At 49.1% G+C, this 16,204-nt stretch overlaps 1 protein-coding gene across 1 annotated transcript; it reads left to right on the plus strand.

Moving 5' to 3' along the window:
• Positions 1–228: 228 nt before the first annotated feature.
• DLX2 (distal-less homeobox 2) lies at positions 229–5,087 on the plus strand. The gene is made up of 3 exons (XM_058190555.1): positions 229–607; positions 917–1,101; positions 2,565–5,087. The coding sequence occupies exons 1-3, from the start codon at positions 229–231 to the stop codon at positions 2,958–2,960; spliced, it is 960 nt and encodes a 319-aa protein (XP_058046538.1). The 3' UTR covers positions 2,961–5,087.
• The last annotated feature ends 11,117 nt before the right edge of the window (positions 5,088–16,204 follow it).

Below are 16,204 nucleotides of genomic sequence, written 5' to 3' on the forward strand. Positions count from 1 at the left end.
TCTTTTCTTTTTTCTTTTTTTCCCCCCGCTTTGGACCTCTCAGCGAGGGGGGAAAGAAGACAAGACTTTGCGTCTCGGCCTGTTGCAGAAAGGAAACTCCGAGTTAGTTTCCCTCCCTGCTTGCTCGCGGTCCAGTACTCTTGGAGCGAGCAAGGGAGGGTGGGAGGGAGCGAGCGAGCGAGCGAGGAGGGAGGGAGGGAGGGAGAGGGGCGGGGATAGAGGACCAGGATGACTGGAGTCTTTGAGAGCCTTGTTTCAGATATGCATTCAAACCAGATTACCTCCAGCAGTTACCAGCAGCAGCAGCAGCAGCACCACAGCTTGCATAAACCCCAGGAATCTCCCACTCTGCCTGTGTCGACCGCCACGGACAGCAGCTACTATACCAATCAGCAACAGCACAGCGGAGGAGCTGGAGGAGGCACAGGCAGCAACGGAAGCAGTGGGTCGCCCTACGCCCAGATGGGCTCTTACCAGTACCACCCGAATGGCATCGGCGCAGTGCCCTACTCCACCAAAGCCGGGAGTTACGAACTGGGATACCCCACCTCCTACAGCTCCTATGCAACCTATGGGACAAGGACGCCCCCAATCAACAATGAACCCGGTAAGACTCTTGGGCACAAGAGGTCGTGGGGGAAAGTCCGTAACAAAGTGGGGCTTTCACCACCACCCCCCTTTTTTTTTCCTTCCGGATTTGTTAAGTCTGAATTATTTAATTCGGAATGGGGAAAGGGGAGGAGAGAGAGTGAGCGCAAATAGTTCCTGGGTGGCATTGTGGCACCGGGATCTTTTGATTCATCCTTGCTGAGCAAGGCATTGTAGCTGAGGCTCCACAGCTCATTCCCCCCCCAAAAAAGGGGGGGGTAATATTGCTGGAACCAGATTATTCACCCCTTTTCCTTTCTTGCCACAGAAAAAGAAGAGGTCGAGCCGGAGATCCGAATAGTTAATGGGAAGCCAAAGAAAGTGCGAAAGCCGAGAACCATCTATTCCAGTTTTCAGTTGGCAGCCTTACAGAGACGCTTCCAAAAGACCCAGTATCTGGCACTGCCCGAGAGAGCTGAGTTGGCAGCTTCACTAGGCCTCACCCAAACTCAGGTAAGAAGACATTAGAAGAGTGTCGGGGAGTGGTTTCCTTTACCAGTTCAGTGAATATGCTGCTGCGTGCCACCACGGTTTGATGCAATTTTTGATCTTGGCTAGTTGTATGTCAGTGCAGCTCGCTCAAATCCAGCTAATTTGGTCAATGTATGGTCCAATGTATTGTGCCAATCCAGCAAAGGAGCTAATTCAACAAACAGATTAGGAGCGTTGGGTTGAAGACAATGCTAATAAGAGCACCAGGTGGGATCTCCCATCTCCCTCTTTGTGCAGACTGGTTCAGGATCGCAGCCCTGCCACGTTATTCAGCTGAGCAGAAGCTGCTCCTAGAAGCCTTGCCATAGCTCCAGGCAGAGATGTTTATTTTGTGCCAATGATATTTTCTCATCCTTTTGTGAAAATGGGAAACCTTTCGCCTCAGCCCTAGATCCCTTCCACAAATGTAGGGAAGGTCTTCTTTGTCTCTTCTCCAGTATAGGTTTCTGATTCGGGTGCTATCTTTTGGGTCCCATAGAAGTCATGCCTGGAAACAATGAGGTTTGACCAGATCCCTTTTTCCTAAGGATTTAGCGCCTCCTGAGTCTTTGCTAGTCTCTACTATGGTATTTGAAAGCAGAATTCAAATATCAGGGAAACCTATCTTTCATCAACTCTTATTTGAAATTAAATGTGACCATCACATTTTCTTTCAGTCCAGGTAGCCCTGCCCTCCCCATTCCTACTCCATCCATCCATAGTTGGATCCAGTCCCATGACATTTTCAATTAAATCCCATGATTGGGGAGGTCAGACTGGAATAAAACCCCAGAAAGAAAGGTCTGCCATGGAGAGACTTGGCAAGAAAAGCAGGTTCTTGGACACAATCTCAGTTGATGCCCATGGAAGATGCTGGAGAGCTGGGCGCGTGCCTTATCCTTATAGCAGATTCTCGACATTGGCGGTGCCAGGTATTTCTGGGGAATGTCCCTTCACTGTGCAAAAAATTTGCCAAGCCTAGTTTTTGGCTGAAGACCTCACAAAACAATAGGGAAACATTTCCTGACCAAGCTTTCTTCCACCAAGCCCCTTGCCTGTTGTAACCTCTTCCAACTGCCCCCACCTGAGCTGTGAGTGTCCCCAAAGTCTGTTTTGGGGACCAGGTTTCTCCTTCCTCTTAGCCACAAATCTCGGAGATTACAAAACTTCCAGCCTGGCCTAAGCAAACAACGAATCTAATAGGCCTTGGGGAACGCTAGCAAAAAAGCCAACAACCGAAGACCATCCCTTGAATATTCAGAGCAGGGCTGGCAGGATGGAAGAATTTGTAGAAGACAGAAGGCTGAATGAACTGGAGGGGAGAAGGGCAATTGTTGTGGGGCATTTCTATTTTATGTGTATTTTAGGTGGGAAAGGGCTGGGCTGTTTACTGCCTCCCGTTCATCCCCACCTTTTTTTTTTTTTGGTCTCTTCTCTTTGACTAGGTGAAGATCTGGTTCCAGAACCGCAGATCCAAATTCAAGAAGATGTGGAAAAGCGGTGAAATCCCAGGGGATCAACAACGCATCGGCAGCCCCTCTCCTCCTTGCGCCTCGCCACCTGCTTCAGCCACCCTCACCTGGGACTTTGCTCCCCACCCGCAGCGAATGAGTAACGGCGGCGGCAGCGGGAGCAGCGCCGGTTCGAGCCCCGGCACTCCTAGCGGAGCCGCTGCTTTCCTGGGTAACTACTCGTGGTATCACCAGGCATCCAGCGCCGCAGCTTCTCACCTGCCAGGAGCCTCCCCGATCCTGCAGCAAGGGCAGTCTCACCAGCATCATCCCCATCTTCATCACGCCCATCATCATGGCGCGGCTGTCAGCTCAGGGACTATTTTCTAACCCCAGTCTGGGCACCCAATCTACTCTCCAAGGGATCATTCAGGGTGGAGAAAGGAGGCGTTTTTTCCTCTTTCTGGTGGGCAGAGGTGTATTTTTCCCCCACTCCCCCGGTGCTTTGGGAAACGGTTCACAATTCCTTCCCTACCCGAAAACATCTCAGCCGCGGCGCCCCCGCCCGACTTGGTGGTGCCAAACGGGACAAGCGCCTTGAGACTTCAGCCAATAATCCCTGAAGTTTCCGACTCAATCAGAATCTAGTTTTTCCCCCCCCTCCGCCTCCCAAACCTCGGCTCAGAATGTGGCTCACCCAATCGGTGACTCCGAAGTCGCTGACAACATTCTTGTTGACAAGCGTGAAATCCGGGCAAAGCTGTGGTCACACCCTTAGTAAAAAAAAAACAACAACCACCTCTCAATGGTTGTTTTTCTCCTTCAGGGTTTTCTGACCACCCGCCCCAATCGCCTCGTCCCTAATCTTTTTTATACCAGGGTTTTTTCCCCCACCAGCTTTTTACCTTCTAGTATCCCGCCTAGTCTGCAGCAAATAAAGACTTTAAAAACTGTGCACGCGGCGAGCACAGAATCCACTTTTCTCCCATTTTTCATCGAATCGCTAGTGCAAAATTTCTTATTTAATTTTGTTTATTTTTTTTATACGTTTTATAGGTGCCTTTGCAGATGACCTCATTTTGATGTTGGGGGGGAAAAAGATAAATAATTTTTATATGTAGATATTTAAAATGACAAAAAAAGAAAAGAAACCCAACTGTGTTTAAATTATCTTTTTTTAAATGTTTGCAGGACTTTTTCTTCGCAAGAAAAAGATATAAATATATACATACATACATATATATATATGTTTGTAATAGAGTTGTTTGTGGCTAATTCTCCCCAACCTCTTTGTCTTAAAAAGAAGAGGGGAAGTTTTATTGGACAGGCTACATTTGTTCATGTTTGTGAACCAATTTTTTTTTTTTATGACATCGTTTTCCCTCTTTTTCTCTCCGGGCAGCTTCCATACGTTCTTTTTGTGTATTCTGTTTTATTCCTTTCATCTTCACTACCACAAAGTACAAGCTAATGAATTTTCCCAGTTCATAGTTGAAAAACCTTTAAAACGGGTTTTTTTTAATGTATGTTCTTGGTTATTTATTGCAAAAACCAAACAAAAAAATCGCTCAATGTTACTTTTACAATATGAAGAGATTATTTAAATAAATTATTGTTTGCACCGTACTTGGCTCGGCCAGTCGTTTTTCTGTCTTCTGACTCTTTCCAACATTCGGCCCGACTCTCTGCGCTGAGTGAGAAGCCCCTCTAGCCCGCTTGAAGTTTGGAGGCGCCTGTTTTCTTCCCTTCTCGTTCCCAGAACGAAATCTAGTTCTTCCTGCTACTCGCCAATTAGCTCCTTCCGTGGAACTAATCGTCCCTTCAGGCAGAAAGACGCACTTTGTCTATTCTCTCCATTCTGACTCCGAAGGGCTGATTCTGGGCGGCCCTCTGGCTTCTCCAAGGCTGCACTTGTTGAACGGCGGCGTCGGGCATTCTTGAAGGGTATTTTAAGAGCCGCGAGGGCACAGATTCACAGGGCACAGCATTGTCCCGTCCACATACACACACATACACAAAGAGACACACACACACACGGCCGCCCCGAGGCAGGAGGACCGCGACAGACTTCTCTCGGCAGCTCAGCCTGAATCACTCAACGAGCCTTCTCGCTCGCCTAGACTCGGCCCCACCCCACTGCGATCTGGCGCCACTAGACGTGGAGGCAAGCCGGACAAGACTCCTGGCGGCTTCCCGCGCTGCAATCCCGGCAGCGTGACGGCGGCTCCTGAAGCTGCAGGCGACCCGGTCTCCCTCGTGATCAGCAGGCCCCAGCAGCGGAGGGAAGGGAGTCCCCGCATACCTTCGGCTTGGCCTGTTTGGGCGCTTGGCAGTCAACCTCGAGGCGGCTGCTGGCTTTGCAGGAGGTTTTCTTGATGAACGAAACGGGACGCCTCCCCTTACCCGAGGCACACCCAAGAGACAGAGTGCAGGTCTGGGAAACGGCATTTCAACTCCACGGTTGCCCGGTTTTGGCTTCCTAGCCGGTTATTTATATTTTCCTCCCAAGTCACAGGCTTTCCCTAGATGAGGGTGTCAATCTTCTACTGCTGTTAATACACTACTCACTGTACTTGTATTCCAAATCCAGTACATTGTTATACACAGGCTTTAAAGGCAACGCGATATATAGTATTTGTCATCCCCCCCACCCCAAAGGCTCATAAATTGTTACAGTTTATGCCACAATGAATCTCTCTGTTTGTTGGATGCTGGAGCATTAGAAGATTAATGCCAAACAGGTTATTTTAGCTCAATATTTGGCAGGAGAGGCCAAGGGATGCTCTCACTGCCTTCCCTTCAAGATACAGATTGCTGCCTGCCCAATCGGAGCCCTCAAATCAAATGGGAATCTTTTTCAGGTCCCAGGGTTCAGTGTCTTAGAACTATTTTACCCCGCCATGCAAAGTAAGGCTCCATCAGCTGCACCTGGGTTATGCTACTGGGAAAGATGCTTCTTCAGGAAGCCTCATTCCTTTCTTTATGATGATTATTCCTTTCCTCACATTTTATAGTACAAGTTGACCCTTCAGGCATGTATTTGATTTTTATTTCTTAATATTTCAAATAATTGTTAAGAATGGAAGTCCAGACTTGCATATAAAATTACTTGCCGGGCTGTTAGTAAATAGCCTATCTGATGGGATTCAGTGACAAATCTGATCACTGACCTTAAAATATATGAACTAGCTACCGGTATGTCAATAAATTTCCTGTTACTCTATCGCTTTTGTAGTCATAAATATGACATTCTGAAAGCCCGTAACTGGTGTTCCAGTTCCCTCAACTATCCCACCCTATGTTGCTTCAGTTTTTAGGAGAAAAAAATGTTCTTTTTCTGATGATGGCCATGATCGATTTGAGGGCCGGTGGATGCACAGGAGCACGAGAAAGAATTCCACACAGCAGAGACTTCTTTTTCTCTACCTAGTGCCTTTTTTTGTATTGAACTTCGACTCCCCTAATCCCCAGCCAACAGACAGGATAAAGAATATTGGAGTCCAAGATGTAAGAAAAGCATTAGGTGGAAGACTCTTCGATTTTAAAGGCAAATTTGGGAGCCCTGTTGTATAAGTCTCTCTCTCTCTCTCTCTCCCCCTCTCTCCCCCCCCCCCCATAATTCCTTTTTACTGCCTGATCTTTTCCAAAATGGTTCGGGGGACTTCGTCTCTCCCGAGATGATTAAAAGCCTCCTAACGATTTTTACTTCCCTGCCCGGACAAAGGGCCGCTTCCTCCTCCAGCAATGCCAGGAGCGGCGTCAGTAGAAAGATTTAAGCAACCCCCGTATCTCTCTTAACATCTTAGGAAGGTGCTGTTTGGGCAGATCTGTCCTCGAACGAGAGAAAAGGTGGGGGGGGGATGCGGGTGCACCTAAGCAGACGCCGGGAAAGTGACAGGAGCCTGGCGAAGGAGCCAAAGCTTGGCTGCCAGCCCGGGGCCAGGCCCAGGCGCCCTTTTTCAGCAGAGGCTCCCTTGTCCTCCAGGCGCGCCACGGGGGAGCGCAGGGGTGAATCGCTCGGCTGTCCGCTCGCGCCATCCCGGGGTGGCGGGTGGGAAAAGGAAGGGGGGGGGAGGGAAGAGATGACTGCGCTGCCAAAAGGGATGATTAAGAGGCATCTAAACCTCAACGCGCCGGAGGCGGTGCAGCCTGCCTGAGTCGGAATCACGCAGCCGGCCTTGGCACGAGAAATGGGGGGGGGGCGGAACAAGCAGGCGGACAAACTCCGGAAGATAAGCGGGGTGTGGGCGGTGTTGTTCCTTTCCACCCCAATCAGAAGCCCCGTCGTGGTTGGCTTTGTCAAAAACAACACCACTATACACATACACCAAAAAAAAACACAAAACCCCATCACCAAAAACACAACAGCAGCGTTCCCAGCAACTATCAGACTAAAAACCACCCGGGCGAAGCATGTCAGGCCTACTCAGAGCCATCTTGCGGGGGGGTTGGGGGGAGAGAAGAAAAACAAGCTTAAGAAGGAGGGGGACAAAATGGCCACACTTCAGTAAGTTTCCAGGCGAAGCGAAGCCGCCTTGGATTTCCAGAAGTGGCGCGCGCCTCACGCCCTAAAGAGCCCGGCTTCGCTCGCAGGGCGCCATACCTCGTACCCCCGCCCCGCCCCCACCCCAATCTAGACGGCGAGGGCGGGAAAACGACGCTCCGGCAAACCAAACGGGCGCGCACAAGCACCCCACCCGCGTTTGCCGTGAAGCGAGCCCGCACGCGCCCCTCTCAGAAGGGCCCAGCGAAGAACAAAGAAGGCAGGAGGCCTCGGGAAGAAGGCGAGACGCGGCGGGAGGGAGCGGCGAGAGACAGCGAGAGGGAGGGGGAAAGGGGGCAGCTGGAGGAAGCGAACGCGGGAGGGGAGCGTGGGAGAATCGGCGCTCCGGAGCCTGGGCGGGAGAGCCCGAGGGCGGGGCCTGAGCGAAGCTCTTCGGCCGCCTAAGGCGCGGCGCTGAGGAGACTTTCCCACACAGCCCGGGCTCCCTGCGAGACAACGGGCCCTGTGATCCTTCCGAGGAGTCTTCCTTCCGCTCCCCCCCCCTCCCATTTCCTCTGTGGCGAACGCGGCCTGGTGAAAAATGGAAACGGGAAACGGAGGAACTTCGGCCTCCGCAGGAACCAAGGGTCGCTAGCCCTCCCTCCAGCGTCCAGAGGGTGACCGGAAGGCACCTATTGGGCGAACGGCCGCTAGCCGCTTCTTTCCAAAGGAAGGGCCGAAATTGCTCGGAGGGTGCCGGACAGAGCGTAGCTCGAAGCGTTGCCAGCCACGTGCGCCCGAAAAAAAATGGCCTTCCCCCTCAAAAGCCCGCCACATATTCTTGGCTGGATGTTGTTAGCGTGATACATTAACGGTTGCTTAAATTTTTATTGTGCTTTTTTTGTCAAACAGAAACATAAGACGGTCTGCATTGGGCTTCCTTGTCCGACGTTTCTTCAAAACAACAACCTCATGCGGTGGTTTGGCCTAGGAAGTGTGACTGGTCGCCAGTCACGGAAGATCCTACATTACTTACCTACTACACCAGTAGGCCCAGAGTGCATTCACCCTGACAGATAAATTGGAGGGGGGGGGATGAATAAACATATTTAAGACTGTTTTGTACATTTTAGAATGGAAAATGTAATTTATTAAATTACTGCTCGCTTGGAAACGTTGCTCAATGAAACAACACAATGAGCCCAATGCACGCAACCCGGCATCTGAGATTGGCAACCATGTTGGCGATCCACAATGCACACACAGGGGTATAAAAATAACAGGAGCCTGACTTGCTTCCCCAGATCTGGGCAAAAGGTGTCTGATCCTACCAGGATTGCGATCTCACAACAGGGACATATTTAGTAAATAAAAGATTTCCATCAAACCCAGTTATTTCAAGAGGTTTTATTCCACTTTTCTGCAAGATGGGGTGGTTTAAGATTTAAAATACTAAAATATCTAGAAACGAGAGAGCATAGTGTGTTTTGAGAGAGAGAGAGGGAAGGAAAGAGAGAGGTGATGTTCACAATGACATTTTGGCCATACATTAGAATCCTACTCCCCCCCTCCCCTCCCCAAATAAAGCTTAATCTTAATGGGATTTTTTATGGATGAAATGCCATGGAAGCCAGAGAAAGCTGGGTTATTTTTAAGGCCAGCCTTACGGGGTTAAGTCAAAAGATAAAGTAACTAAAGTTAGCGGTTTTTTTAGCTCTAGATGCCCAAGAAAGCTAGATCACAGCTTTTGAAAATGACTTACTTGGCTGTATATTTGCAGAAGGGGAAGGAAGGAAGGAAGGATTCTGTGTTGCTTATGATCTAAAAAGACTTGTCTGTGATATTAAGAAGCTACACTGACAATTGTAAAGAAAAGCAATTTTGGATTTGATATGTGTGTTTGTGAGAAACATTCTGTGCCAAAGTATTGCGTCTCAATACTTGCAATGGAAATATCAGTACTGCAATATGACATTATGGTTAGTTGTCCATTCAGCCAGATGATTAGACTGGCATTTTTACACATTTGTCAAGTCTTGCCAAGAAGTTGGAACATTTGTGATATTATTATTGGTTGGAGATCAAAGAAGAGACCACTGCAGATCAGCACTTGAGCAAAGGAATTACAGAGTCAAATAGGAATGGTGACCAGGGATCTTTTTCTCTCTATGGGACCAACAGATCAGACTGCAGACAAGTCTGGTTCCTGGTCCCGATCCGCCTCAGAAGAAATCATCCTATGGCTTCTGGGGTAGCAAAATCTGCTTGTGAGGAGCTCCCCTCAGGAGCTCTAGGTGGCAGAGAGACACGGAAGATTGCAACTGGAGGAGAGATCCGACCTTCATCTCATGAAAATGATATTTAGGTAGATGTGGGCATTTGCACATCAAGAGCGTACCATCTTGGAGGGTCTTGTGGATCATTTTGGCTTTTACGAATCCAACCATCTATTCTTCCTTTGCCGATGTACTGGATTGTACTGCATTGTATTATATCATACCGCATTGTTGTTGCTGCTGTTATTGACTCCAAAATACACCGAGAATACAAAATAGATCATGTTTCCATGTCCACAAGCAGGCAATCTCTTTTCCCCAGCCTGGTTTTTAAAATCAAAGATCGGGGAGAAACCCGGTAGAATTCAGCCCGCGAAAGAGATGCCTTTAGCTCAATGGCTCCCTTTCAGGCTTTTCGCTCCGTTTGTGGCTTCGTTTATTTGCCTTTAAACGATTTTCCCGCAGATAGGAAGACCCTCGCCCGTTCTAAAGAAGCCTACCACGCTTTTTTCTTCAAAGACCCATCATGGGAGATGGAGGAGGGACAGGCAGCCCGGGAAAACTGAGGTTCTTGTTCGTCACCAGCTCTCCGGCCTTTTGCAGCCCAGTGGGGCTGGGAAAATAGAGGGACGTGCTGGGCCTTGCCGAACCCCACGCAACCACTTACCCGCTACCGCATTTCTTTTTTCTAGATCTAGAGAGATCGGACCACCTGACTTTCTACTGATTCCCACTTCTCCCCCCTCCATCATCTCCGGTTGTCTTTAGCTGTACCCCGTTTCCCGGGGGCTACTGAAGGGGCCATCTCCTCCCGTTCCCCTTGCCCTGCCTTGCCACAATAACCCGCTTGAAAATAGACTCCCATGACTGCTGCTTACATTGGCCCTCCAGGGAACTGGGAGGAGGAGGAGGGGGGGGAGAGGTAAAGCAATGTAATTAAATTTCTCCCCACACATTTTCCGAGAGGGGGGCGGCAGCGGAGGTCACCATGGAATGCAACTTCCTTAAAGGGAGTAATTTTCCCCTGAAAAATGGTGGTGGTGGGGACATGGTGGGGGGAGGACCTGGTTTTAAAAAATGCCATTCGGTAGGCAATTTGCTAATTTAGCCTTATTAAAAGGGGGGGGATAGAACACCCAAGAAATTCAATTAAAGCCGCTCTGGCCCAAGAGCTATTTGAGGTATGAATATCTCCCCTAAAGCTGGAGCAATCATGTGGCATTAGACACTTCCGGAATCCTATAGCCAACTTGAAAAATCCCAGACCCCCTTTTCCCCTAATTTTTGCTCTGATCTGTAATTTTATCCACATTTGCACTAGTTTGAGCATTCTGGCTCTCCCATCTGAAAGCCTGCAATTACTATATAATTCTTCGCAATTTCACATGTCCTAATATGGACTGTAATTTTTGCGCAAGACAATTTCCTGCTATTTCAAGCATCAACATTGTCAAAGTTGTATGTACATAATAAATGGGAATATCAATGCATAGTTTTTAGCATAACATCTTGACTCCTCGATAATTATATCCGTTCGGAGCCTACGCAGAATTAGCCTGAATTGCACGGTAACTGCTGCTGCTTTAAAATTTTAAAAAATTACTCATAATTTTCCCAAAGATTACCAAGATCTCGAGTGCACAATGTCATCAGCGTAATGAAGAGTAAACATTTATGCTAATAATCTGCAATTTTTTTCCCATCAGCTATAAAGACAGAGGCTATATAGCAGAAAATTTCAGTGATATTCTGCAGGAGCCGGGTTGCGAAAACCCTCCTGCGCTCAGCGGCAATTTCCAAGGTCCCTCGAGCCCATTTTTTTCCCGGGTGTTCTCTGGATATTTATTCCGGTGGCAGGGCTATTTCTCACACCAACACCCCCGAACCCAACCCTCTATTTTCCAGTGTCTCCCCAACTTTTTCCTGCAGCAATTAGCTGCATCGAACCTTGAGCTAAAGCGAATGAACCGGGTCGGGATTGCATGGAACATTGGCGGCTAAGAGGTAAGCAAAGGTGGCGGGAAAACGCCTTCCCGGGGTGAAGTGGGGCAGTGTCTTTTTTTCCCCCTCTCTTTTATATGTGCATTTTGACGCTCGATTTTCCCGTTACGGAGAGGAAGGCGGAAAAAAGGACCTGGTTCGTTCCGCGTCTGCTAATTCTTCGATCGAAACTTCCTTAGCAAATGTCGGGGATTATTCCAGGTGTGCGAATGAAATGTGGATGTTTGAGTGAGAGCGCGCTCGCGCGTTGTGGATGTGCAAGATCGGGGAAGCGAGGGCTACCGCTGCTCGACCTCGGGAAGTTTATAGCGAAGGAGGGAAAATGGGGAGGGGTACACCTACACCCGTCTGAATATCGCTTAGTTGTCCAGCCTGTCAAACGAAGCCCACTTGGGGTTTATGCTGTTCTGTACAGTAATAGAGTCGCCTGTGAACTAAGCTGTAGGTATAGGTATGTGGGGGGGGGAGGCGTAGAGGAAGAGAGGGGAAGAGGAGAGGAGGGTGCGACTAAGTGAAACTCGGGCTAGTGCAGCTGACCTGGGGGACCAATGATTTGCCGACCCCGCCTTTGCCCTACCTGATTTTAATGGGGAGGAAGAAAAGAGGGACAGGATGTATAGCGGAGAAATGTAAGGCGAGCCTAGGAACGAGGAAGCCCGTTTATTTCTTGATTGCCCTTTCGTTCATCTTTTGATCTGCGCCGATCTAAAGAGCTTTGTCTTGTAACTTTAATTGACCGTGCTTAAAAGGGGGGGAGGGGAGCTCGCGTGGCTTTGTGCATGCGCATGGTGTGATACGTCTATCGAGAGACAGAGATAGACACTCACATACATAGACACACATATGGTGACAGTTGCGGATTTGGGGAAAGATCGCGGGCAGGGGAAATAACATTCTTCACCCTCCCCCGAGAAATGAGAGAGAGAAACCAATATCGAAGACAACTAGAGAAAGCCTTCGGTGTCCGCGAGGCGAGATAGGGTGGGACAACTAGAACAAGGCAGATGGATGTCATCTTGGATGGGTTCCTTAGATTTCAACTATTTCAAAATGCAGGACGCAGCTGCCTTTGCTGTGGGAGGCCGACGCATTTCCAGCTATGGAGAGGGTCTTTTAAAAGAGAGAGAGGGGGGGGGAAAGAGATTTGATTGGGGAGGGGGGCTTTGGGACGTATTAAAGAGGGATCTGCTTGCCCATTTCGCGGGAGTCTGTCTTCATTACTTCAACATTGTGCATTTGCTAATGCGAAAGGCCCCCTTTCCTTTTGACAAGCCTGCGCCTTACACCTGCAAGCAATTTGGCGCGCTCCAGTATAGAGAGGGGAGAGATGGCAGTTCGCACGGATTTCATCTCTCTCTCTCTCTCTCTCTCTTTCTTTCTTTCTCCCTCTCTCTGTGCCTTTCTCTCCTCCCTTATTCCCCCATTCTCAATGCACAGCAAATTTGGCTTTCAGTGCGTTATCTCTTTTGTTAATGCAAAAAGATTCCCCGGGCGAAAAAATTGCTCATAATTACCAGAGAGATGGGGAAACTGCATTAGAATAAATAAACCTGAAATTACTGTAATTATGTTGTGTTTGATGGGCTCGGCTTGTAATCAAGAAGAGAATACAGTGAAATGATGCTGACCCTCTTGGGTTCTGCAGCTGCACGCGCACTTTGGGGTCTTTTTTAGGAGAAAAGGAGTCATTCTGATTATCATTAAGCTGTGTGTAACCTACTGCAGAAGTGTTGGGAAATGAGAGGCAGACGCTTCTCTCTCCCCCCCTCCCTATGCGGGAGAGAAATTACCTATTCTTAAATTGCGTTTTTTTTTCAACCATTGACAGTTTTATCCGGTAGGACTGTGTTGTTTGCGAAGAGACCGCGGTTGAAAAAGGCGTAGTACTCGGCATCAATTTTTAATCATTGTAATGAGGTATTGTTTCAATAGAAGCCCCTTCGGATGATTCAGAGTTTAATTAATATCCTCATTATGATGAATTTCGAATCAGATATTTGATGAACTACTTGTCAGGAATAAGGCAGAATTAATGAGCTCTGCGGCGACAGATTAACATTTGCAAACGGCACGGTTTTATAAACGCGCCGTAACTCAAGCCCGCCTTCACCGGGACAAAACTAATAATTTCTCCATTTGGACGGGTTAGCTCGACTTGATTGAATTAAGGAAAGCCGAGGCGTTGGAGAGGATTTCCGGGGCGAGTTTGTTTGACCGCGGGAGTCTTTTCAGGTGCCTTTTTCCCTGGCTTGGATCGGAGTCGATTCGAGGCCTTCTTTCCTAGTGCGAGGGCCGCCCTGGCAATCCCGGATTGCCGCAGCCACATCCCAGTTATTTACCTCCGGCTTTGGACACAAGAAAGCAGTCCCGTGATTGCAAAAAAGCCCCGCTGGACAACTCTCCTTCCTCGCCGCCAAAGGTACATGGAAGCCGGGACTCTCCCACGGCCATCGTCGCCTCTCTTTCTGTGCGCAAGGCCCAGCCCCGATCGGCCGTGCGCTCTTGCGCCTTTTCCGCCTTGCGTGCGCTCTCCTCTCTTCCCATGGAAGTGCATTAGCCGGCGCCCCATCATCCGATCACTCATCGCCCAGAATTGAAAAATGGGTGCGTGTCAAAACAAAAATCGATACAATTTCTCACCCGCTTCCTTCCCTCGAGAAGCCTCCTGGAAAGCCACTCCCCACCCCCGCCCGATCCACACCCACTTTAGCCTCTCCTCTCCTCCGGCTTCTCTCCCACCCCAGAAGAAACTTGCCAGTGGATGCGCAACCACAGCCGGGAAGGCAAGGCAAGGGTGGCTTTCTGCAGTTTCAAGCGGGCCCCCCCTCGGGCCGGTTCGAGCTGGCACCGGGGCCGGGAGCTCTGATCCCAGCCGAGATCCGACGAGCTTTCCCTTCGACCCGCCCGCCCGCCCGCCCGGTAGGTCGTCGTGATCTTTGCCAGCGGGGTTCGCCCCGGGGAATTCGTTTGCTTCAAGGCTCAACCTTGAAGGCGGGTTTTTAAGCCTCACTGTCTTAGTTCCAGGGACGGAAAGGCCCTGCCTCGGAGCAGAATGGCTATTGGCCTTTTTGGGGGTTTGTATGGAGCTGAGAACAGAGATTTCACGGAACATGAAGCAGCCTGGGGAAAGATGCTGCGTTAGCTCTGAAATCTTGTTGCAGTGAGAAAGGAAGGAAGGAAGGAAGGAAATTCTCAATTCCCTGAAATCAGCCAAGACTCTGAAAATATAAGAGGCAAAGATCTCCAAGTTATTCTAAACCGGTTCTCCTTAGAGTCCATTCCATCCCACAAAACTTCACTGGTAAAAACGCAAGCAGAAAAGAAACCAAATCCCAAGTTCCAATTCTCCAGAGCGTCTTATTTGCTGCCCTTCCTCTTACCCACACAAACTCTCCTCGAGTTTATTAGCAAGGTGCAGTTCCTGCCAGGAGGCGGGGATGGATGGGTGGGGTGGGGAGAAGTTCCTGGTTGCTTTTCCCTGCCTGCAAAATCCCCAGCCTTTCCAGGGACCAATTGTTTCCAAGAGAGGAACCGGCGCCTTACCCTGGAGCCGCTTCCAGACTACGTGAGGTTGGAGCTTTGGGTTACTGCAGGAAAAGAGAAGAGGCACCACACCAGGCAGTTTGAGAGGAGCTCGGATGGCTTCCTGCGCGAGAGTGCTAGGCCCCCAAAGAGCAGGAGGCACCGGGAATGAGTGCCTTGGCTGCTTGCTTGCAAATATTCCTGGGCCGCACGATTTTCCATTCCATTTGCGATCCTGATCAATTCCCCTGTCCCAACTTTTTTGTCTGTCAGCCCCTGGAAACAGTCCTTTAGACCAGCTTTCCTCCTGAAGGCCACCTGTCCCATCTCCTGAGGGGTGGGGGGACTAACATTACATCCCTTAGGGCTGGGGCAAAGAGATCCCTTCTCAGACCTACCGCTGGATCAATCAGAAGGCCATTCGTGAGTGGCCCTTCCCTGGCCTGGACTTCTAGGAAGAGTAAACCACGGTAGCAGAGGACAGGCAAATCATCAAACCATCGTTTTATGGACGCTAAGTTAAGGATAACAACAATAATACTATCCTGATCAAATATTATTGTCCTTACTTCCCTTCCTTTAGAGGCCCCCATCGCAGGTGAGATCTCTTTTTCTGGGTACCAAGTACATATTCCTTCAGGCTATCCCTTCCCACACCCAAATCCAGACCCAGATTCAGAGCGCCAGATCCACCGCCCTTGGAGTACTCATATATGCTGGACCGTGGGGAAACGCAATCTTCGAAGACTCCAGCCCTTCCGGTTTTGGTCAGGGTTGGGAATAAGCACTGACATCGCCATTGGGCATCTTCATAAATGCTTTTGCGTTGTATTTAAAAACGCTTTTGCAGCTACTGCTGTGATGGAGTGCTTTCTGGGTAAGGGGAGTCTTACCTTGTCCTCTTTTCCATCTCTCCCCCCCCCCGCCCCAATAAAGCAATGCAAGGCCATTCTCATTATAAAACCAGACTGGTGGTAAACCTCAGAGAGAACAGCAGTATTCTCATCGCGGGAGAGAATTTCTCCGCATAATTGGTTTGCTTCTGTTTTGCCCCAAGCAAATTCAGTAAAGATTTCAAGTTTTATTTCTTTCTTTTTTAAAAAAATAGGTATTTTTATAGTTATTCCCAATTAAATGGGCCTGTGGAGGAAGAAGAGAAAGCAAGAGAGAAACCAGAAGCATTTGTTAAAAGCCCAAAGAATTAAACCATGCTATGAATTAGCGAAATATATTGACACCTTGAACTCGAACATGGGTGCGGGGAGGGCAGGCAAAAAAAAGGCTGCGTGAGTCGAAAATGAATCAAAAAGGTTTAAAACAGCCTAAAGACAAATTAGTTTTTCGTGGTGTCC

The sequence above is a fragment of the Ahaetulla prasina genome, chromosome 1 (assembly GCF_028640845.1).
Source record: "Ahaetulla prasina isolate Xishuangbanna chromosome 1, ASM2864084v1, whole genome shotgun sequence".
Lineage (NCBI taxonomy): Eukaryota > Metazoa > Chordata > Lepidosauria > Squamata > Colubridae > Ahaetulla > Ahaetulla prasina.